Genomic DNA, 25,146 nt, shown 5'->3' on the forward strand with positions numbered 1-25,146 from the left:
CCAGAGGACATACACCCGACTGCTCCATAGTCTATTTCCGAGTGATGTTGGTTTTTAAAGTCTTATTTATACTTTTTTGTATATTTTGTGTGTTATTTTACAGTAAACATAATACTTCTTATAGTTTTCAAAATAATATATTCAAAATCTCAAACAGAAAAGGCATGTGATTCAGCAAGGGAAACAGGCAATTGTGTTCAGGCCCTGGATGGTTACACTCAAGCATGAGACTACAAAGCCCTGTCCAGGGTGCCACTGGCTGGTCATCAGATTTATGTTCACGAACCAGAACATTCCAGCCAAAAGTAAAATGGCAGGTAAGCCCCTGTAGGTCAATATAGCAATGGTTTTCTTTGGTGTGCTGTGCCTGAAAGGAGCCGGATCTGGGAAAGATGTTGATAGCAGATGGCTCCGGGGTACGGTGGTCAGGACTGAAGCAGCTGTGGGAGGGAGCAGGGGCCCTGGCTCTGTCACCCACTGTGTGGCACAAGTCCTTTGATTTCTCCATCTATAAGAGGAAGATCTAACATCTGTCCTGCCTGCTCACAGGCCTACTGGGAGATGAAATAAAAAGATGCACACTATTATTTTGTAAACTCCAAAGCACCCAGTAAATGGAAGCTGGGCAATCCAAGAATGCTAACTTCTTCAGATAAGGATCCATGCTCTCCACTTTCCTTCCAGATATCAGGGAAGCCATCTACACTCAAGAAAAAGTCAGTAGGAAGTAGATCAGCCACACTTAATTCATTTTATGTTTCCCCATATCTTTGCCCATGTAATGAAAACTATGCTGTGTTCACTGAACTTGCTTCCTTTTTCTTCTGGACACATGGACAGATTGACTTTTCCAGCCTCCCCTGCATGAAGCTGAGGTCAAATGCCTAGACTCTCACCACTGGAACGTGGAAGGAAGTTACCTATGCCCCTTCCAGGATGGGCCCCCCTATAAGGTTCTCCACAATCTCTCTCTTCCCTCATTTCTTGGCTGCTTGTGTGAGATCTGGTGGCAGATTCCATGCCCCAAGGTGACTTGGAGGCAAGTGGAAGGCCATGCACCAAACACCCAATACAGCAGGGCCATGAGTAAAAAATACCCTGAGATCATTTGTTATACCAGTTAGCCTCTCTGATACACTCTATGACCATGGCCACCTCTATTCCACAGCAACTGTCAATGCTTTCTGCTGCTTCCCACGTGACTGATGCAGGGGACATAGACACATTTGTTAAACCTAACTCTCATCTAATGGAACATTCACCCAAGAAAAATTAAGACCATTGTTTTTTGATTCCTTGGAAGATTTAGGACCTGCTCTCTTATTTCTTTAGAAGACACTTTTGGCAACCTCATTCCAACCATATTTAAAGTGAGTTGCAAATAGAAAAGGGTTAAGGTCCTCAGGGCAGGAGAGATTAGGAAGGGGGTCCACACTTCTTTTAGAAGGACTGAGCAGTGGAAGCAGAGTGCTACTGTAGATCATCAGCCCTTTGGATATTTTACCTTTATTTAGGAATGGCCAGTGGGGCCACATGGAAACATCAGGCTCTGGATTGGGGAGTTCCTCAAAAGAAAAGAGCCAAGGCAGGAAGTGCTGCCCATGTCTCTGTTTAGACTCCAACCAAACTTAATCTAACTTGTCCAGAGGCTACTTACCTGGTACGGGTACAGGGTGACACCGTTGGTTCTCGACAGGGACCAGGTGCCGTCCAAGTACTGGTGAGCCTGGATGGCCACCGAGTTGAGGATGTTCCCATTGCTGGGACTGGTGGCCATCTGGAGGCTGACCTTGGCCTGGTGGGTTGGGGACCCACTCTTCTTCTCTGCCCCACTGCTAACCCCAAGGCTGTTGGGTTTGCTGCTATGCTTGTTGGTGACAAAAGCTGTATAGTTGGAGGAGGCATAGGAGGCAGGCACAAAGGCCCAATCCCTGGGCTGCTGGAGCCCACCCACATGCCGGGACCCCACCAAGGCGGGGATGTTGGAGAGTGGTGGGGGTGAGCCAGGGGAGCCATCGTAATGCTCGCTGCCAGCTGCCTGTTCCAAGGTTAACACCATCTGGATGGCCTCCTGCTTCAGCTGGTTCAGGTGTGTGGCACAAATATCACAGCGGTTGTCCTTGTCATTCCATGCTTTCCGAATGGTGTTGGGGACCTGGAGCTTGTCATGAATCACAGCCGAGACAGCAGGGTCCTAGAGAACACACAAGCAAAAGAAAAAAAAAATAGGAGAACCTATAACTCAAGGCTGGTAAGTGCAATTCAGGTGTCTGGCTTATGAGTTAACCCCTGGATGTACCGAGTGTTTGTCTGCTAGACATCCCACAGAAATGAGCAGCCAGGCGGTCAGTACAGCCTCTAGCAGACAAGTGCATTCGATGAACGTAAGATTATTATGGGGGAGACATGAAGGAATAATCTTTAAAAAAGATTTCTAAGCATCCCCCGCACCAGGATCATCCAATACGAACATTCCAGAGTCTTCTTGTATCCACTAAAGAACTACCACCATGGCTGTATCTCCCCAAGGTATTCGCAAAGGAGACACAAATGTCTGTGCAGGCAGAAGGGGCAAATGCGGTCATTCTGACCAGTGCATGTGGTCCTCTGGTTCCCTGTGACCCATGAGACACTGATAATTGATGGAGATTCTTGGTTTTTTAGGTTTTATTTATTTATTCATGAGAGACACAGACAGAAAGGCAGAGACCTAGAGGGAGAAGCAGGCTCCCTGTGGGGAGCCCGATGTGGGACTCGATCTCAGGACCCAGATCACGACATGAGCCAAAGGCAGATGTTCAACCACTGAGCCACTCAGGTGCCCTTAGAAATCCTTATCTAAAAGATATCAGAAACTTATTTAATGAGGATGATTTCTTTCATTTATGTGATTTTTATAGGAAAATAGGACTTCACAGAGAACTAAGCACCACGAGTGTTAACCAGTTATCAGATCATTCAGGTTCTAGTTCCAGTTCTGCTACTAATTAGCTGTGTGACCCTGGATGAGCTCCTTAGCCTCACTGAGCCCCTCATCTGTCACACAAGGCCATGGCTGCTCCTTATTGTAAGGTCCTTCTAGCTCCATGACGCTGGTTGTGGAGAAATTGAGAGAAGAGAGTGGTCCTACATATACGGACAGAGCCATATGCCATCTTAGGGGCTGGATCAAACTTCTGAGATCCAACATTTTTGCAATGATTGGTGAGGTTCATCTCTAGGCTTGTTTTCCTCTAGGACATTAGAAGAAAATCTGCCCTTCTGAAACTTATTGTCAGAATAAGTCATTCACCCTTTTATGGGGTGGAAGCTCCTCAGGACTGAAGAGGGTTTGATGAACTGTGGGTGAAAGAGGCAGCATGGGGCAGCCAGGGTGGGCAGGAAGATCAGCGGTGGGAGGGCTGTTCTTAATTATGATCCATCTTGACTACCGGCTGTAGCATTTTGTTTTCCGTGTTTAACTACCCTGAATAGCTCCTCAGCATGCACTGATTAATTGATTAATTAATCAAGAGGTCTCTTTACACAGCAGCAGCAGCAAGGAGTGGCTCAGGAGGCAGAAACTCAAGACAGTCATATAAAATTATGGGAAATAATAGGAGGTCAAGGTCGATCAAGTGTGGTCAACAAAGCGATGCGAACCATATGAGACCTGCCTTGTGGCATCCTTCTCGATGACAGCTGCTTTGTTCAGAGTCCTGTCACAACTCAGAGCATGTGGGACCCAAACTGGCAGACGGGCCCCTCAGGGACCAAGCTCAAGCAGACTGTCACTTTGGTTTTCAGATAAGGAAACTGAGCTCCAAAAGAGTTAAAAGCTTGGACTGCACCCAGACTTCTCCACCACTAGTCCATGATTTCCAGATCCAAAGAGTCATATTCATCAACGGACTCATATTTTTCGCACAGACCTATAAAGTTTCCACCTTATCCATCTAGAAAATGTTCATTTATTCAAAATAAATTTATTTGCGCCTCCATATGTGCCAAGTTACAGTTTCTTGCTTTTTCATATTACATGAGAACTTTCCCTTATTGATAAATGTCATTTGAAAATGTGATTTTTTAAAAAAGATTTTATTTATCTATTCATGAGAAACACACAGACAGAGGCAGAGACATAGGCAAAGGAAGAAGCAGGCTCCCTGCAGGGAGCCCATTGCAGGACTCCATCCCTGGGGCCCCAGGATCACGACCTGAGCCGAAGGCAAATGCTCAACTACTGAGCCACCCAGGCGCCCCCAAAATGTGATTTTAATGACCACACCGTACCTTATCCTTTAATTGTTTCAAAGGTCATTTATTTATTCCCACATTCTACTACATAATTGGAGACAGTGTAAGAAATCAGAGACCGGCATTCAAAGTCAATCCACAGGCCACGGCTTATGCTTTCAAGGCAGCAAGCTATTTGGTTTCAAGACACTGCAAATGAAGTGTTGATTTAGAATATTTGTGTTAACTCAACCATCAGGAAGAAGTGTCACAGTGAGGAGGCAGTGATAAGATTGGTCCCATTCACCCATCACAGTTTATTTTAGATCCTTAGAGAACCTGAATTTAACTTGACATCTGCAGCTGGGTAAAGGGACCCATCCACAGACAGAAATGGCAGGACTTGGCCAAGCCCTGCACCAGGCTGAGGACTTAAGGATGCATGAAAACAACTCCTGTCTTCTGCGAGTTCACAGTCCCAAGGACCTTCTTGGGATGGTCCCAAGACCATCCAGATGGTCTTCTTCTGGATCCTATGTCCCTTTGCCAACACCACCAGTCAGGACCAATAAACACACACTGGGAGGACACACGGACTTCAGCGCTCCCCTCCTGGTTCCCAAGGCACCAACGAAGTCATCTATGAGCCCTGCAGTGGGGCTCTCTGGCATTACCATGAACACGGACACAGATGCCAGGAAGTAGCAAAGAGCTGCTGTGCTCTCATCCAGAGGAAAGCTGGCACTGATTCACTAATGACTATGCAATCGCTGGCTGGTGTCAGAGGTATTCCCTAAATTAAGCAGCCCTTGATCTGAAATCCTCTGTGTGTTCCTAGGCCTCAGTAAGTCAAGAGATGCAGCTTGTGGAAACGAAAACCTGTTTCAAGTGTTTGTCCATACATTATAAATATTTTAGCACAACTCGAAACTTCAAAGAGGGATGGTCAACAGACACTCCTTTCTGTGAGTGCTGGAATAAAGACGATGCTGCTTCAGGGGAGGGGAGGCCTCGACAGGAAGACAGAAAAGGAGGCTTCAGAACCATGGATGGCTCACATGTGCCAGCCTCTTCTGTCACAGACACACAAAGGACCGCGGTGGTCCCAAGAGCCAGACAAGGGGAGCATCCTCCAGGCCAGCGGCCACCATAAGAAACCTAGACTCAAGGAAGAAATGAAATAAGCACACAGTCTGGCTTGCTGCCTTGCTCATGGGCTCCAGGGATGTTCCTAGGGTCCAGTCCTGGTTCATTATGGGACCTCCAGAAATGATCACATGGGCACAGTGGGAATCCAGTACAAGCTGAATCTCTATCTTTAAAGTCCTAGTTTTTGGGGACACCTGGGTGGCTCAGTGGTTGAGCATCTGCCTTCGGCTCAGGGCATGATCCTGGGGTCCTGGGATCAAGTCCCACATCGGGCTCCCTGTGGGGAGGCTGCTTCTCCCTCTGCCTGTGTCTCTGCCTCTCTGTGTGTCTCTCATGAATAAACAAATAAAATCTTTGAAGTCCTAGTTTTCACTTATATATGAAAATGGGTTATTGGTCTTTGGCAACATTTTCAACCTCAACCTGTAAGTTTGAGTGTTCTGTGCCCCAAACATTCTTCCCTCTCAAAACTAGTAGTAAAATTATTTTTCCTCCACATCTGCCATGATGAGGAATTCAAGGAAACTTTTAGGGATCTGGTAATGTTCCTTAGAAATAGGGTGAGGGAAAAGGGAAGCTCATGGTCAGACACCTTATCTGCTCCATCGGCAGGTGCTAGAAAGTAAAACAGAAAATTCTCTAAGATGCTTTCCCAATCCCTTTACAGCTCTTCTTCTAGGAGCATTTTGGGAAAAGGGCAGTCCTGCTAAGTCCCCTAAGCATCTCTGAGACTAGTGACTCTCTTTAGGTTGATATCCTCCCCCAATCTTCTGGCCAACTAATCTAACAAATTATGATGAAATCTCTCTTTCCCAGGTAATGGCATGCAAACCCATAGCTTCAAGGGCCATCTATACCCCGGTGACTGGGATTTCTCTCTCCCTGTCCCTGTTGGTCTTTCTTCTGAATTCTGAGCCTTGTATCTCACACCACCCTGGAAAACATCACCCAGGTAAGTACTCTTCACATTGACAATTCAAAATGAATTTTATTTGCCCCTAAATCCATTCTTATTTCAACAGTCACTAACAGAGATTAAATAGTATCCTTATCCATTCTGGCGCCCAGGCTAGAAACCTAGAACTTTCCTTGTCTCCTCCTTTCCCCTCCAGTCCACCAAAGGTCAATAGTACTTTTTGAAAGCTCTTGCCCATCCCTCTGCTCCATGCCCACTGCCATAATAAAGCTGTTAGCATTTCTCACATCACCACAGTCTCCCTGATTTTAGCCTTGATGTCAAACCTGCTTCCCTCAAAAACAATTTTACTAAAATGCAGATCCAATGGTGCCATTATCCCTGCTTTCCCATACCTACATTCTAGGAGTGGTCTTACTTCTGTGGTTTCTATTTGTAGAATTATTTCTCTGCTAGCCATGAGCTCCTCGAGAGGAAATATTCTCTTTCCATCCCATGTCTAGAACACTGTCACTTCCCCGTGTCTACAACAGTGCCTACTACATCTATAGTAGGGGCTGGACAAATACATGAATGAAAATAAGCAAGGCAAAAACAACAAAATAACAAAGTTGGTCTGGGTCCATCTTCTGTTTATTTTGTCTAAGCGAGCTAGTCGCCTATTATAGAATTGTCATGAAACAAATCCCTCCAAATCTAACGTTATTAGTTTTCCAGCCATATTTGTTCTACCTGGCTAAAACACCTAATGTGGGTCAACCATAACCTGGATGTCCTCCTTTGACCAGATTCTTCCTTAAATTATTAGACTACATTCTCCATTCCCTTGCCTCAATACATAATCTCTTGAGTTGCCAGAAAAGTAATGTTAATTTGCAAAGGATTTTTTTTTTTTTTTACCATCAGGCCAACTCATCAGTCCCAAACAATGGAAATCTATGTAAAAGGGTACCGCCAATGGGCAGGACAGCCCTGGTGCAGTAGGGCTGTATTCCCAATAAGCAGGTGGCATGCTTATTTTCCAAGAGTGGGGGGCAGGCTTTTAGCCTATGATGTAAGGCTACTCATGAGAGTGTAGACCATGGAGCCAGAGCAGGGACCCAGGAATCACTGCTCAAGCAGACCACACACTAATGTCCCATTTCATCCTCTGCTCAGCCATAAATGCTAATGCCACTTTCAAGGACAGGGGTGTTGGGTTTTTCCCATGTAATTTTAGCCAAAAGAGTACTTTGTGTTCTTCCAAAGCCTTTGGGTCTGGGAGGAAGGCAACAGCTGGAGTAAGCTTCCAGCATGTGTCATACAAATTCCTATTGATATTTGCTTCCGGTTTATTATTCTAGAGGCCTCTGGTGACAAGCTCATCAAGATTTAAGCCATTCTTCAAAGGCAGTTTCCTTCCACTTTGTTCCTAAAACTTTCTTCCTCCATAAATGCTGTCTCGGTGAGGCCTGGGATGGCGGGTAGGACTCTGTCCCAGAAGATCAATGGGATTCACCTTCACACGCCTTAGAATCTTTCCAGCTAGGGTTTGCATTCCCGCCCTGTCCCCACCTCCTGACACATTCCTCATCAGTGTTCTTTCTTTTTTAAGAATCTGTGTTTTTCACAGCAATTGTATCCCCAAAGGCAGGTGCTCATGTTAATGATTCTCTTTTTTGAATGGAAACAGCTAAACGGAAAGTTTGCAAACCAACAGAATCTAGCAAAACTCAGGTGCATCTGAAGGAAGGACACAAACACTCTCATTCCTGGCTCAGCAGGCAAATATTTGGACTCAGATGTCCCTCAAAGCAGTGGTATTTTGTTTTTTTCACCTCAGTAATTTTAGAAAAAGAAAGAGCAAGATAATCTGACCACATCTTAATTAGCTATGGGCAGAAGGGAGAATTTAAATATCAGAAATATAAGGATGCACTCAAAATACCAACTAGTGGATGTAACCTCTTCCTCGGGAAGCTGTGGTCCCTGGTGCCTATCAGCCACCTGACCTGCATAGCTCACTTTCCACGCACTCTTGATGGCACGTGAAAGATCAAGGGCATGCATCAGGTCCTGACGACCCACAGTCCTTCCCAAGCAAGACTCTACTCGCCCAGCTGTCTTGTCAAACTGATCCACAGCTACACATCAGTGCTCTTTACTTCTTTCTTCATAGAGTCCCCAGGCCCCCCAACAGGCCACTTGGACTATCCTGGAGGGAAGCCAGGGAACAAATCAGACTGTGACAAGTGATGACATCTCAGTGCCCTTCGTGACAGAGAGCCACCCCCTGCTGTTCTCATGAGCACTGTGCAAGCTGAAGACAGTGAGTGCTCCCCTGTGTTTGGCAGAGGCTGCAAGGCTTGTTCTGCAAAATTCAGTGCTTGCGAGAGGGAAGAGGCAGAAGTGTGTGAGAAAGCACACAGGGAGCGCTATGATTAGACTTTGTCTCGGGTGAGTCCTGAAAGCCAGAACCACCACCCCAGCAGGGACAGCAGCCAGCCCTGAAATCTCCGATGCTGGCTGGTGCCCCTGCTTCGTGAACGGGACACCTCCCTCCGGCCTCCCACACCCGTCTGAACACAAGGCTTGTCATCCTCCTTCCTCGTTAGCTTTGTGAGCCACCAGCGCTTCGCTTGGTAATGACGATCACACGTGGACACGAGTCCTAGCGGATAAATGTAAAGGAATGCTAGGTAATGAGCTCAGAGAGACCAAAGGGGGGAAAAAAACGTTGTGGGAAGAAATGTTAAGTGTCAGACCAAAGTTGTTCTACATAAGAAACCAAATTAACCTGGGATGTAGTGACTGTGCCCAGCTTAGGTAATCCTGCTGTCGTTAGGGTGGGGAGATGCGGGGCTGGCTCCTGGGTGAATGACTGTGGTCCCCGAGTGAGGCTGCAGGCGGCGGGATGCAATTAGCACGGCTGCTCGTGGCAATGCACAGAAAAGTGGTGCAGCTGATAAGACCCTTCTGCTTCAAAAGAAAAGGGAGCTTTTTAATTAGAACTTAATATGATTAAGGACAGTTTGTGGATTACTTGAAAGAACAGGTGAGGTGTCCCTCATTAGGATCAGGAACATTTTTTAAGTCCCTGGGTCTCATTTTCGGACTCAATGTATGGACAGCATCTGTTGATTCTCTTGGAAACGTTCCGTTACAAGAGTGCCAGGTTTGGGCCCTCACTTTACTGCTTCGGAGCTATTTAAAAAAATCCTATCCAAGCTTCAGTCTCCCAAAATGTGAAAATGGGAAATGAAAATTATCTCCATTTTATTGAGCAAGGATTAAACGTGGTCATGCACATCATGTTGTGGGGCACACAGTCTTGATCCTTGGGAAACGCTTAGTGAAGGTAGTAATTAGTGTCAGTGTCACATTTCTCAGCATCTAATACTGGATGTTGTGTTTATCAATTTAGATTTTTTGGATGATGATGATGATGATGATGACGATGGCAATATGGTGATGGTGATCCCAGGATTCCCTCTTGTGCAGGAGGATTTAGCAAACACTTTTGGAAAGAAGAGGTGAGGACATGATAAAGATGAGAATATATGGCCTTCAGTTAACATCTTTCATATTAGGGTAAGTCATAGTTCTCTTTAAAGAACCCAAAGTAAGAATGGATCCGTGGAATTCCTGAGCACAGACTGCGTAGCTCCCAGCCTTGTTCCCTCTGCTCAGAGGTGACATGATCTGAGTTGTTCATTTCCATCGAAGTAAGAACATGTTTCTCAACTGAAAAGGACTCCTTATTTCTCCCCCAGGCGTGGGCAGTGCTCCAAAGGCACTCTGTGGGCCATTCAGGTAGGCCGTTCACAGAGCTCACGATTGGCCAGTATCTCCTGCCCAGGAGCTGGTGGCTCTGTCTTAGTTTAACTACCTTCCAACCCAAAAGTCTTGCCAGGCCCTGGGGAAGACAATCTGTTCACAAATAGATCAAGACCTTAGGACCAGGGAGTAGATGTCCGCTGAACACCTACCTAAGTGATGCCGTGAACTGCGAAGTTCTCTTTCAACCTGACCCAAAAAGAAAGTGTGAGACTTCACAAATATGAAGCACTAATAAAGATTCTAGTATGGCACACTAAAATTCTACCTTTGAATTATTAAAGTCCATCTGGAGTAGATGTATTCTTTATGTGTGGGCTGGGCTATAATGTACCATCAGGTGGCACTAGAATTGTTTTTTACAATCTCTAAGTAGTTGTATTAGTTTAATGCTGTTAAGGAGTCTGTTAATTATCTAATTATGAAATTGCCTGATGCTTCTTTTTCCTTTAATGGACTTTGTATACATGAGATGCTACAGAAATGTACTTGGTTCTTTTTGGGTTTTTTTTTTTTTTTTTTTTGGACTCAGTACAAAAAGACAAAGCACCTACAATTTGAGCTTGGTGTTGTTTCTAAAAGATGAAATTTTAACAGACAAACTCTATTTCTGCCATACCCTACAACACTTAAAAACCTCTGCCAGTCCCCTGTGACCTAACCCTTGCCAATGTTTCTGGCCCCATGTAATTTGCTTCAAGCTATCAGGTGGCCTTCTTTCTGTCCAGAGAAGCCCCTACATTTCCCTGCCTCTGTGCTTTTCCTCAAGTTCCTGCCCTGATGATAATTCTCACCCTGCCTCGTAAACCACGAGAAAACTCAGGGTGATGGAGATGTTCACTATTGTGGCAGAGGTCTCGTGGGTGCATACCTCTGGCCAAATGTATCAAATTGTACAGTTTAGATGTGTATGGTTTACTGAAAGCCAATTATATACCCAGGAAGCTACACAAAACAAAACAAAAAAACAAATAAACAAAAAATAAACAAAAAACTCTGTTCATCCATCGTAAGGCCCAGCTGGGGCATGAAATCTGACTCTCAGAGGGATGTCTTCCTCCTGCTGACGTCCAACGCACTTCTCTGAGTTATTCATATCACTTAGCAAACATTTCCTTGTTACTTACAGTTGTACATGTTCTATCTCCACAATCATGGCAAATTCCAAAGGGGCAGAAACCATGCCATAATTTCAATAGTAATTATAAGTTCTACTCTTGCTCCCTGCCCTCAGAGTCTACTCAGGAGAGCAGCCAGGGGAATCTGTTTAAGTCTTAAATCTGATGCTGACATTCCTTTGGTTTAAAATCCTCCCAGACTCCCCTGACTTCCCTCAGAGCCAAGTCATAGTCTATGCACTGGGCCTGCAGGACCTGCATCCTGCCACCACCCTGCCCCCCGGCCAAGCTGTAACATGCAGATCCCAGGACCTCTCTCAGATCCTGTATCAGAATCTCTGGGGAGCAGGGCTCTGGAATCTACATTTTAGCAAGCCTCCTGGGTGATTCTGGGGCACACTCTCATGAAGGGATGGGAAAGGATGAGCAAGGGAAGAGAGAGGGAGCAGGTGGAAAAGGACATCTGCCTCTCCCTTTCAAGGAACTATCCCTAGCTGTGGCCCCATGGGGGGATTCTCCACTCCACCCAACCAACTGCCGCTCCTCTGAGACCTTGGTGCTGGGGACTGCTGCTTTTTCTAGACAGTAATTCAAGGCAATGATAATGGCTCCTCGGCCATAGCCCAGAGACTACAGGTATATAGCAAATGTCTCTTCACCGAACTTTCTCTCCTACTCCAGGGGCTCTCAAACCCTGGTAATTTTGACCCCTGGAGGACATTTGCAAAGACCTGGAGATTTATAGTTGTCACAACTGGGAGGGGGCTACTGACATCTAGTGGGTAGATGCCAAGGATGCTGCTAAATATCCTGGGATACACAGGAAAAGACTCACATACCAAGGACGGACCCAGGCCCTGTGTCAGCTGTGCCGAGGCTGAAAGTGGGGCCTGAGCCCTCTCCTGACTCATCCTAGGCACGGATCCAGGGCAAAGGGATACTGAATTCTAAAAAGCACAGTCTTTTCATAGTGTGACTGTTCAATGGTGGCTGACGGTCGTGCAGGGCCATGGATGTGCGCAGGCAGCCGTGGGTGGGCACGGACCCCTGCGCATGCCAGTGCAGAACAGGTCCTCAGCCTTGGGCCTCCCTTCTTTGTGGGTACACATACCATTGTCCCCCTACACACATCTCTGCTGCTGACAGTGCCCCCAGCTGTTTACAGGAGCGTGGTGGAAAGGGCTGATGTGGGACCCAAGTCCTGTGTACATGAAACCGTTAATCTGGTTCGTGGCTCCGGCGGCTGCTCGCGGAGCCTGTCATTTACATCTTGGCCGCCCGGCCTGGATTGGAGTGGGCAACGCTGAGGTCGCTCTTCCTAGGAAATCGCTTCAGGCCTCTGCCCAGATTTTGTATCAGGGTAACTTTGCAGTTTCCCTCCGGGACAAAGAAAACCAACGCCACCGAAAGAAGTTATCTCTAAGATGTAATTTGATGCAATTATAGAGCAGACCAGAGAGTTCATTGTTCCTGCAAAACCCACACATATGTAGCAAAGGCAGAGTGCCAGGCTCGGCGCTGGCTAGGTTTGGGTGGGGGACGTCACGATGCCTTCGGCCCTAGGTGCCCCCGCCTGTGGCAGACCCTGGGAGGGGCCGAGCGGCACATTGTAAATGGTTATTCGGAGATGACATAACACGCCCCGGGGCAGAGGAAGTGCCTGTAACATCCGACAGACAGACTGACCACTCTGAGACCTGGTGACGGGATATCTGCTCAGGGCCCGGAACTTAACTATCCATCAGGAGACATTCATTGGCTTATTAGGGGCGGGATGGATAAATCATGGGATCATCAGCAATACGTCCTACCCTTCGGCCTTCCCTAAGGATCGTAACTGAAAAGGTCTGTGCTCCAAGTTCACTGAACTGAGCAAAGCATCACAGAAAATGCCCTGAATGTGCCAGGAGGGGCAAGAAGCCTTCATCGGGGGCTTCCCCCACCTCTGTCACTCCTGAGAACGGGACCCACCTCAGTTTGGCCTCCTGACCCGGGGTCGCTGAGGCTCCCTGCCTATTTCAGGACACGAGCAGGGCACGGTGGCCGCTGTGGCATCTCCGTTAGCCGGGCCAGCGCTGGGCAGCCCGGACTTGGACAGCACGGCTGCCCCTGCCTGCTCCCCCATGACGGTGCCCACTCATCTTTGCAGTTTCAAAAACAGCTTTTTGATTAGTGAGCCCCATAAGGGACAGACTTGGGTCAGTCAGTTCATGTACATTGTCTACCACACAGGCCAGGGGTCCAAGACCTGACACTGCCTCCACCACCCAGACCTCTAGGTGTTCACCCCAAAAACACAAGCAGCCTCAGGGGAAGAGTGTGGAGCAGACATGAGGACAGCACTCAAGGTAGCAGGGGGGCCCTGCTCCCCACTCTCCCCACACCACACACTGCACCGCACACACAGCACACCCCCCCACACCACACACTTACACACTCACACACCACACCATACACAAACACACACACCACATACACTACACAAATACACACCTCACCACATGCACACTCACAACAAGTACACCTCTCCTGGAAGAAACAAATGACACAAATGTGGCAAGCAGTACAGACAAGACAGACTGGAGGTGAGATTTCAGCTCCCTCATGATCGGCTCTGGAGTTACAGGTACATGCACTCAGTGATGCGCATGCTCTAGCAGGGGATAAGACTGCGAAACTGGGCCCACACATGTCCTAGGTAACTTGACAGCAGAAGTAGCAAGGGGAGAACAAGAGCAGAGAACACTTTTTTTTTTTCCAGATTTTATTTATTTATTCATGAGAGACACAGAGAGAGGCAGAGACAGAGGCAGAGGGAGAAACAGGCTCTGTGCACGGAGCCTGATGTGGGATTTAATCCCAGGACCCCAGGATCATGACTTGAGCTGAAGGCAGATGCTTAACCACTGAGCCACCCAGGTGCCCCACAGAGGACATATTTAAAAATAGATTTTAATTCTGATTTTGGTTGCAGATTCCAATAAAATTTGAGCACTTTTTAAGAAACATGGTGTGGGGATCCCTGGGTGGTGCAGCGGTTTGGCACCTGCCTTTGGCCCAGGGCACGATCCTGGAGACCCGGGATCGAATCCCATGTCGGGCTCCCGGTGCATGGAGCCTGCTTCTCCCTCTGCCTGTGTCTCTGCCTCTCTCTCTCTCTGGGACTATCATAAAAAAAAAAAAAAAGAAAGAAAGAAACATGGTGTGAACTACACTCAGTCCCTCAATGCTGCTAGAGAGCTAGAAGAAATGAACAATTCAGGCATATCCCCTGCATATACATGGCCACATTTTACACCTAACAGGTAGTGCTTTCCAGTACAAATGCAGACACGTAGATTTCTGCCCAATTTATCTATTCATTCACTAATTTCATTCATTTATCAGTTATTGGTACAATTTATTGGTACCAAATAGGGCCTAATAGGTACCTAATAGGCCAGGTTCTTTGCTAAAGTCGGAATATAAACATGGTCCCAACCTTATGGAATATTACAAAGCACATTGTAATCAAAAATTCCAAACAGAACACGGCACTTCCTCCTCATCTGGGGAGCTGATGAAGGAGTTCACTGGATAAACAGAGCTCTGGACTTGAACTGGGAATATCTGAGTGAAGGTCCAAGCTCTGCAACTCCTAGCTTCACAGCCTTGGCCAAACCTTCATGAGTCTTAATTACTTTGTCATCAGTAACACAGGGATAATACTCATCTTTGCTACTGATAGAAGGATTAAATGGAATCACAGACATAAAGGCACTTCGTTATCATTACAATGAGTCCTTCACATGTTTAACACATGAAGAAGAACAATGAGGGCATAAGCCATGTCCTATTTACTGCACTTACCAGTTTGCAGCTAGGGAACTCAAGGCTCAGCTATTAAAAGGCTCAGCAGCCTCAAAACTACAAAGGGACATGGGGCCCCCCCATGTTTGTTGCAGCATTATCGACAAGAGCCAAATTATGGAAGCAGCCCAAGTGTCCACCGATAGATAAATGGATAAAGATGAGGTGTATATACATGATGGAATATTACTCAGCCTTCAAAAACAATGAAATCTTGCCATTTGGTACACCATGGATAGAGCTAGAGAGTATAATGCTAAGTGAAATATCAGAGTATAATGCTAATTCAAATATCAATGCTAAGAAAAAGACAAATACATGATTTCACTCATACATGGGATTTAAGGAAAAAAACAAATGAACAAATAAAAAGAAAGAAACTAAGAAACACTCTTAACTCTAGAGAATAGATGGTCACGGGGCGGGGGAGGTGGGGGGATGGGTGAATCAGGTGATGAGGATGAAGGAGTGCGCTGGTCATGATCAGCCCCAGGTGATATAGGGAAGTGTTGAATCACTATATTGTACACCTGAAACTAATAAAACACTGTATAACTATACTGGAATTAAAATTTAAAATTTTAAACTTAAAAAATGGGGTTGTTAACAGAATAACAGGACCAAAGGGGGCCCATCCAGGTAAGCCTTTGGCTCCAGAGAAAGGCCAAGACCAAAGTACCAAGCCCAGCTCAGTATCCAGCTCTTTGTCCAGACCTTGCACACAGCCAGGGAAATGCTCTCACAATGGATAGGTCAGAAAGATAAAGCAAGAATTGGCTCTTTCTTGCCTGTGTCTGGTAAGATTGACTTCACATATTCTCCATACCAGACTCCTGAAACACTGGTGAGAAGTCACTCTCTTGGTCTTCTCTGCTCACTGCAGTGGTCGAATTTCCCAGAAGGTCAGACCAACAGAGTCCCAAACCACCTGAATTTCCATTTATAAGCCAAGCAAATGGAATCAGTACATGCTGTGGTTGGCTACCAAAAGCCTCCTGGGTCATGACACCATACCAACATGTTCGCTGGGATCTTGGAATCACTTCAAAATAGAGGAGCAGAGAGGAGAGCTGTCCCCCATTAGGTGGACCTGGTAGGCACATCATCAGGAACCAGATGTGGGTCCCAAGAAAGGGTCTGAGCACTCTGTGGCTGGGGAAAGACAAAGGACACCTCCAGAAAATGCATAGCTAGAAAATACTCAGGATACAGCTTCACCTGGGTTCTGATGGTCACAGATCACATAGCAATATCTACCCCAGGGTCAAAGCTCAGCAAAGAGCTGAGCACCTTCAGGAGGCAGCAGCCCAGGGATTAGAAGGACACTTTGAGTGGGATGAGATTCTAACCAGCCATGTTCTGAGGGATTGGCAGAAATTTCTGTGGCTCAAGACACAAGGAAGACTTCAGGGAAGGTCAAAGGGTTTCACAGAGGCCTCTGAAGCTATACTACTGAGCACCTATTTCTCAGGGAAGCCCCTGATTAGTCAGAGGAGGCCGAGCTGAACTAAGTAGAAAACACTCCAGGAATCTCCTTTGGAAAGATGGGGATTCTGATGTGGCAGGCTCTGTGTCCTGGTATAGCCGCTGCACAGATGAATGACTTTCTGCTATGCCCGGAATGTCCCGGGCAAACTGTGCACACCTCTGGACAGGCTGAGGCTGGCACCCAACCCTGACTCAGGTGGATCTACCAACCTCAACGGGACCAGGCCAGTTGCCTTCACAGCCACTGGCTGTGTCAAATCATACCGTTTAGTAAAAAATGAATCAGGGCAATTATTTATGCAAAAAGTACTCTCAACACTTTTTTTCTAATACTGAACTGCATGGTCAAGAGGCTATCCACATGATTTAAAAACAGAACAGAGCAATACTGATCCACAACATAGCCTTTGGAAGTATGATTTTATACATGTGTTTCAGGCGCAATCCCCAGCTGATTGGTTGCCAAAGCTCATTCTCAAAGGACTGCGTGATTGTGTTAAGTTTCAAATATAGATGTGCTCAAGATTAAGTCCACGGTGTTTGAGAGCTGCAAACAGAGCCCAGCTGTGGACGGTGGTTTGATTAATACCAGATCTTTCCACATTATTATTTACAAGCAGAGTTTCAGCTGCTTTTTCTGTAAATAGTGGAACCTGATTTATTGTTAACAAAGCCTGGTCACTTTTCGTGGAATCTAATTCATTAAGCCAACATTGTTGGGGCATTATTAAAAACCTTTAAACCCTAGGCAGTTCATATCAGGGTGGGTTTACTTGTGGAAGGGGGGCATTTTTAGTAAATAATTCAACATTGAGTTCTGGGTATTTCAAAGGTTTAAGGAAGTAGTAAAATGGAGTTACTGAAGTTTCCATTTTAAAAACACTATGTTCCTTTAGCAAAACCATACCCTGTTAATGTTATTTAAACTATGTCTGGCTATCACCATCAACTGAAAACACGTTATTAAGCCTTCTGGAATCTTCTATTACAATTTCAGATATATTTGCAAATGTCTTAAAACTTCAGGGAAGAGGAAAGAAGACTTTCCTCACTTATACATTTACGGTCTTCACTTTGAAAATATGAATCCATTCACAATCAAAGAGATTTACTTTAAAAAAATTAAAGGCACAGAGTTCTGAAAGCATCTGTCCATGCATCTCCTGCAGTGACTTTATGCATTTGCTCCACTTACACTGATGAAGCACCTATTCTAAGCCCCACACTGGTGACGGCACAGAGGACAAAAGGTCTCCACCTCCTAGACCTCTCTTCTGGAGAAAAACGAGTAAACAAGCAAGTAAGATAAATCGAGTGGTGACACATGCAGAATGATAAAGCGGGGTGGGAGGATATTTGAAAGGGATTTCTGGAGTTGGAGTAGGCACTGTTCTGTTTCACAAGACAGTCAGAGATGGCTTCTCCATCAGTGGACACCTGAACAGACGTGAAGGCAACAAGGTCATGAGCCCCAGCAGGCATCTTGGAAAAGCATCTTGGCGAGGGACAGGGACGCACATGAAGGCCCCAAGGTGCGGGCAGGATTAGCATGCCTGGGAATAGCAAGGAGGCCAGCATAGCTGGGGTGAGGAGGGAAGACAGTTGAGAGTAAGGTCAGGGACAGTGTCAAGCCTAGTGTTTAGGCTTGAGGACCGGGCTGGACAGACCATTTCCGAGGCCAGCAGTCTACAGACAGCATTTCCAGCCATGGGACTGAGAGAGGTCACAGAGGGCAGGAGTGCAGACAGAGGAAAGGTGTGATGGCTGAGCTCTCCATGATTTATTTAGGGGAGAAAAGATGGATCCAGAAAAAGAAAGTGAAAAGAAACAGCTAGTGAGGTGAGAGGAGAAAGCGAAGAAACTGATGTTCATGAAATAAGGTGAAGGGCCGCCTAGGTGGCTCAGGTGGTTGAGCGTCTGACGCTTTTTTTTTTTTTTTTTTTACAGATCTTATTTATTTATTCATGAGAGACAGAGAGAGGCAGAGACATAGGCAGGGGGAGAAGCTGGCTCCCTATGGGGAGTCTGGTGCAGGACTCGATCCCAGGATCCCAAATCATAACCTAAGCCAAAGACAGATGCTCAACCGCTGAGTCACCCAGGTGCCCCTAGCATCTGACTCTTGATTTCAGCTCAGGTCATGATCTTGGGTCGTGGGACTGAGCTCTGTGTCAGGCTCCATACTGAGTGGGGAGTCTGCTTGGGGTTCTCTCTCCCTCTGGCCCTCCCCCTACTCATGCTCTCTCTCAAATAAAATCTTAAAAAAGAAAAAGGAAATAAGATGAAGAGAGTATTTCAAGGAAGGAATGATTAAATGATAAATGCCACAGATAGGTCAAGTAAAGCAGAAAAGTTTGTTTCCTCATCCATGTAATGGGGACAGTAAGGGTGACCACCTTATGGGCTGACAGGAGTTCATATTTGTAAAATACTCATAACAGCATCTGGCACATAGCAGGTGGTCAACAGATACTTGTCGAATGAATGAAAACATAATTATTATATGATAATTACTGTCTATCACAAAATTAATCATATTACAAATATTAGCTGTCATTATTATCTTACTGTTAAAGACTTATTCATTTGAGAGAGGAGGAGAGAGAGTGAGTGTGTGAGCAGGAGGGCAGAGGGAGAGGGAGAGAATCTCAAGCAGACTCCGTGCGAGCATGAACCGCAACGCAGCGCTCAATCTCACGATCCCAAGATCACAATCTGAGCTGAAACCAAGAGTCAGATGCCTAACCAACTGAGCCACCCAGATGCCCCTAACATTATTATTTTTGATGACTTCACAGGAGTTCTTGGTTGAATGACAGCAATTCAAGAAAGGATGGAGATGAGAAATCGAAGAGGGTACAAACAAGTCTTTTTTAAGAATAAATTTGCTGCAATATAATCACAGAAATGGAACAGTAGTTAGCGGGGGATATGAGGTCAAAAGAACTCTTAGTATTTTCTGGTTGGGAGCCAGAAGGGCATTTTTGCACTCCTAGGAGAACAATCCAATAGAGAAGAGACACAGGACATAGAAAGAAAGGGAAGCTTCTGAAGGGGGACCCTGAACAGGCAGAGGGAATGCCACCTAGAGAGCCAGCACAGAGTCTGGCCCCGGCTGGTGACGAACACTTCCTCCCCAGCCTCAGGTGACAAGGTAGAGAAGATGCGCACATGGTGGGAGCCTGTGCAAATTTGGCTCCAAGTGGAGACAAGAAGGATGTGTGCAAGGTCTGAAAAATATAAAAAAGTTGACTGGGAGGGCAGCACGATCAAACAGCCCATTTGAGGTTTATGGTCAGAAACTGTAGGCAGTCATCATGGTCTGGGTTTTGACCTCCCTGGTCTGGCTGGGTGCAATCAGGGTGAAATCAGGGGAGAACCATACTCTGGCAGGGCCCCAGCTCTGTGAAGAGAGTGGGGAGCACCCAGGCAAAGCAGCTCTGGTCCCCAGGGTTCAAGCAGGGGACTGACTCTAACAGATGGTCAAGGATGTCAGCGAGATGACGACCCGGTGGAGGTAGGAGGCAGGTGAGAAGGGGAGTGTGGCAGGGTGGAGGGGTTGTACCTCAGAAGGAAGAACATCTGGAGTCGAGGCTCCAGAGGGACTGAGCAAGAAGAAGAAGCAACTGAAGAATAGGTGATGGTGATGAGACCATGGGCAGTGCTGTTAGTAATAGGGCTGAGGTGTGGGGCTGGGCGGAGCAGGGAAGGAGCAGAGACCCAGGCCAGGGGCCTTGGTAGCAGAAGCATCGTGTACAGCAGACAAGCAAGGTGGGGTGGTGGCGGGACCCTAGGAGCCAGAGGTGGGTGGCTGGGTCCCAATGACCTGATGGCAGGACACGCAGTATCTGGGAGAGTCCAGAAGGGTGATGGGCCACAGTGGCAATCTCCAGGTCCTGCGTTTCGTGGCCCGGGGATTGGGGTGGGAGACAAAGCAATGTGACTAGAGAGGGCTGCAGAGAACAGGCAGGAAGAGGAGGTATAGGGCCTCTCAGAAAAGAGGCTGAGAGTGTAGGGAGTTGTGCTGAAAACAGACTTGGAGTTCTACTGAAAAAGTAGGGGAGCTGTGTGGAGGGACGTAGGATTTCCCGAGCCCTTGGCCTCTTGCAATGAGAGGCAGAACCTGGGAGAAAGGGCTGGTTGTGTTTTGATGTTTCCCAGACAGCTGTGGGGTGAGGCTCTGGGGTTTCAGAAGGGAGGAAGGGGTTCCTGCCCAGAGCCAGCTGATGGTAGGGTGGAGTCCAGGTGGGGATGAAGCTGGACAGGGCCCCTCTTTGTTATGAAAATGAGAAAGCCAAGGGAGTCAGCCTGAACCTCTTTCCTCTGGAGTCTACAGCACAGGTGACTTTCAAATGCAGGTCACAAGGCCCACTGAGCAAGGCAGCCCAAGACAGAGAAGCTCACCATCCCTGCAGGGACAGGCCCAGGTTAGACAGTGCGACCTTGACATGTAAAGATATGACTGACCCATCCATCTCCTCCAGAAGTAGCTAAGTGTGCGTGTACACACGGGGATGGGGATGGGATGGAAGGGGCCGGCAGGGGTACCCCAGGGAGAGAATGTAAGGAGCAGAGTCATCTACTGCGTCGATATGAGCAGATCTGAAAAATTGAATTTTGGAGCTGCAGAAGGAGACCACTCCTAGCATGATACCACTTAAAGCAAAACACGTGGCCAGAACATGCCATGACGTCCCTCACGCACGGGTAGGATTACCTGTGCATCTAAGTAGAAAACAATGCTCGCTGACGGAGAGCCAGCGTGCCCACAGAAACCCTCGAAGTGCAGGGGATAGGCTGGAAGCTGGTATGGTAGGAGTGGGGATTGAGTCCAGAGTTGCTGAACTAGCAAAGGACTCCAAGATCCTCCAGGTCACCAGCAGGGTCACCCTAGCTCCACACAGGAGGGCTCATTACTAACATTCCAGACATGGTCAGCTGCTGTGAGCTGCTTTTAGCGATGAGGACTCTTTTATTGCAAACAAAATTGTAGATACACAGAAAGAAAGAAGGGAGGGAAGGTGGGGAGAGGGAGAGAGACAGAGATGGAGACTGGGAAGGAAGGAAGGAAGGAAGGAAGGAAGGAAGGAAGGAAGGAAGGAAGGAAGGAAGGAAGGAAGGAAGGAAGGAAGGAAGGCAACATACATTAGTTCTGGTTAAAGCAGGGTGGGGCCGGATCCCAACCTGAACCCCAAGAAAGTCTGGACATTCCACCAGGACACCCCTGGCCCTCCCTGTCATCCTGCACAGAGGACTGGCCCGTGTTAGGAAGCATCCTGGATTTTTAACACCCCCTTCAGCAGGGAGGTTCTGTCCGTGACCACAGAACAAAGGCTTTTCTATTTGTTTTCTGGCTCTCACCTCGTAAATCAGAATCACGCCTCTGCTGATTCCTGCCCGGTACAGGTGGAAGGCTGTAGCCTCTGGAATCACCAGACACTGGCCCAGGCCCCAGTACATCTATTTCCTTTGTGCTTTCATGGCGTGGCAAAAACATCAAGCACTGATGGGGATAATACAGTAGATCCCACGCTGCCATGCACGAAGTCCTTCCCAATTAGGAGAAGAGAGGCTGTGTTTAATGTCAGTTACAAAGATGACTTCTCTCCCCTTCCTAATCTCCTGCTAAAAGGAGCAACTCTAAAGTTTAGGAATGTAGCAGGAACTTTGGGGGAAAAAATATTTATTTATTTTAGAAAGAAAGAAGGAGAAGAGTGTGTGCAGAGGAGCAGACGGAAAGAATTTCAGGCAGACTCCATCCAGAGCATGGAGCCTGATATGGGGCTCGATCTCATGACCCTGAGATTATGACCTGAGCTGAAGTCAATATCTGGGCACTCAACCGAGCCACCCAGGCACCCCAGCAGTTTTCATAACATTAAAGTTGTTAGCCAGCTCCCACCATCAATCGCCAATGATCCCATGCGAAATGTATTAACTGTCTTCTTCCACCATCACACCAAGTAGTTGATGTGCCAGAGGATTTCAGCCTTCGAGTTCAGCCATGAGCAAACTAACAGTGAAGGCAGATATGGAGAATGTGTGTTTATGGCTGTTTCTCTCAAAGTAAAGTTGAATCTAAACTCTGCCTCCATGCCTTCTTCTCTGAGTCCTGCTGTGAGCAGGTGCCTCCTCTCTCCCTTGGCTTTGTCTCCCCGGCTCCTCTACAGCAGCCTCTTTGGCTGCCCCATTGTCCCCCTTGGCTCTAGAGCACCAAGTTCTAATCCTGGTAAACTGGCCTGGGTTGCTGAGAAATTCTACAATGGTGCCTGAGCTCCCTTGAGCCCCACATCTTTGGGAACAACAGGAAACCATAATAACCCAGCATCAGCTTCTGAAATAAGGTGAGGAGCAAATCGAATGCAGACCACGCATAAAGGGGCCACCTTTGGGTGAGTGACCCACTCTTTCCTATTTCTACAGCCTCTCCTGTTCTAATCCACATCATCAACACTCTTAATGAAATGCCAACTTATTTTATGGAAAAGTAATTTTATATAAAAACGCTACAGGCAAGGTCTCTGCATTTTTCTGGATCCCTCGATTCGGAAAACCATCTGACTAACTCTATCCCTTGACCTCTTGTTAATTTCTTCCTCTGGCAAGGGTTGCTGCTCTTGAAATAGAAACCCACTGAAGGCAAGGAGACTTTTCATTGGTTGAATGTGTAGCAAACCTTGAAGAGCCGGGCTGGGCTGTATTCTACTGCCACCCACACCAGCTGCCCAGTGACAGCTCAGAGGCCATCAGATAGGTGCAGAATCCACCAATGTTTGGGGATGTTTCTAGTTAGTCACCTGGTGCGGTCTCTCAAGCACAATGTGTCAATTGCAGTACAAGTGTCGATGCTGTTTTTGTGTGGATTACATAGAGTTCCTCATATATTAAACCAAACTCCTCATATATTAAAAAAAAAATGAGGGTGCTTGCATGGCTCAGTTGGGTGAGCATCTGACTCTTGATCTCAGCTCAAGTCTTGATCTCAGAGTTGTGAGTTCAAGCCCTATGATGGGCTCCACGCTGAGCATGGAGCCTACTTTTTTTTAAAAAAAAAATTTTAATAAATAAATAAAATTTTTAAAAAATTTAAAAGATGAGATGGTTGCATAACTTTGTAAACATACTAAAAACTCTTGAACCATACACTTTAAAAGGGTTGATTTTATGGTATATGAATTATATACCAATTAAAAAGGCACTCCCTTCCCCCCCCCAAGTCCAAACCATGTCTTAGTGCTTATTTTAGCAGTACAGATACATACTTTACCCATAGGAGTCTATAATCTTAGAAGCCTCCCTTCCATAATTAATTTTGGCCCTTGGTACTTGAAAAGTAATAGAATAAAGTGAAGTATATTAGCTAGCCTGAGCCAGAAGCATATCAAAGTCAGAAAAACCATCACTAATGTGGTATAGCCACATCAGCACAGAATAATCAATCAACATGCCTGTCTAGCTGGAGAGACTTTCTCCATTAAGACAGTGGCAAAGGCCACAAGAATAATCTGAAAGCAAAATCCGACCTGATGAAGCACACAATATTTCTTGCCACTACAGTCGACTTCCAGTACCATTTTCATATCCCACAAGATGCCATGTAGCCTGGGATACATGATCACTGAATCCTTCACACAGCACAGCAAAGACATCAGTCCTATAGAAACCTTGGGTGTGGTCGATATGTCTATACTCACCAAGCTGTTGGAAGGATGGTAAATGTGCAGTGAGGTATCCAATGGAGTTCTCCAGAATGTCTTTGTCCTTTGGGTCAGAGGTCATCACATATCATCAGTTGAGTGAAGTGGAAAGAGTAATGGCTAATTAGATCTAAATCCCTTTTACTGAGTTATGTTTGTGAAGTAAAGGCAATAGAGTGCTTAACATTTAATTGTGCTTACTAGCACACAGAAGTATATGTATATACACTCATGTGTACGGATCACTTGGGAATGCATGCAGATGAGTCAGATGTACACATAAGCAGAAACTGACACCCAGGAAAAACCCAACATCTAGATTGGAGATGTGTCAACTTTTCCTATAAAGGACCAGACAGTAAATGCCTTTGGTTTTGCACACCACATTGGTCTCTGCTGCAACTACTCAACTCTGCTACTATGGCACAGAAGTTGCTATAGATGAGCTGGATTTGGCTTGCAGGCCACAACTTTCTGCTTCCTGGTATAGATAATGGAAGCATAGGCTCTTTAAGAAACAGCTACTTAAACCATCCAAAGGACTCTTTCTAAAGAATTAGAGGTGATCCTGTCTTCTAATAAAATTATAAGACATAATTTAGGCTTTTGATGATTCAGTGTCTCCTATGAATGTTAATTAATTTCATATTGTGCCATATGACGTAATGTCCAAGGGGACAGTAAAGAGTAAAAGGCTGTGCCCTTAAGCCATCTGGTTCCAGAAGGCTGTACTCAGGAGTACTCAGGTCTGCATTTTGTCTTATCTCCTGCTGTCAAGCTGTGAGCTGTCACTTTGTTGGGTTGTCTTTGTGATTATCTCTACCTTTAATTTGCATTTCTGATCTGCTCCAGGCCAAGAACATTATCTAAACTAGGCCTGGCTATGAAGGACAATAAT

At 46.4% G+C, this 25,146-nt stretch overlaps 1 protein-coding gene across 2 annotated transcripts in view; it reads right to left on the reverse strand.

Annotated features, from left to right (window-relative positions):
• KIF26B (kinesin family member 26B) overlaps window positions 1-25,146 on the reverse strand; it is a 442,501-nt gene that overhangs the window by 276,250 nt on the left and 141,105 nt on the right. For both annotated transcript variants that reach the window (XM_072830252.1, XM_072830253.1), the window contains one exon: window positions 1,658-2,194. In XM_072830252.1, coding sequence (XP_072686353.1) covers window positions 1,658-2,194 — 537 coding nt within the window. The remainder of the gene's footprint in view (window positions 1-1,657; window positions 2,195-25,146) is intronic.

This window comes from Canis lupus, chromosome 6 (assembly GCF_048164855.1).
Source record: "Canis lupus baileyi chromosome 6, mCanLup2.hap1, whole genome shotgun sequence".
Lineage (NCBI taxonomy): Eukaryota > Metazoa > Chordata > Mammalia > Carnivora > Canidae > Canis > Canis lupus.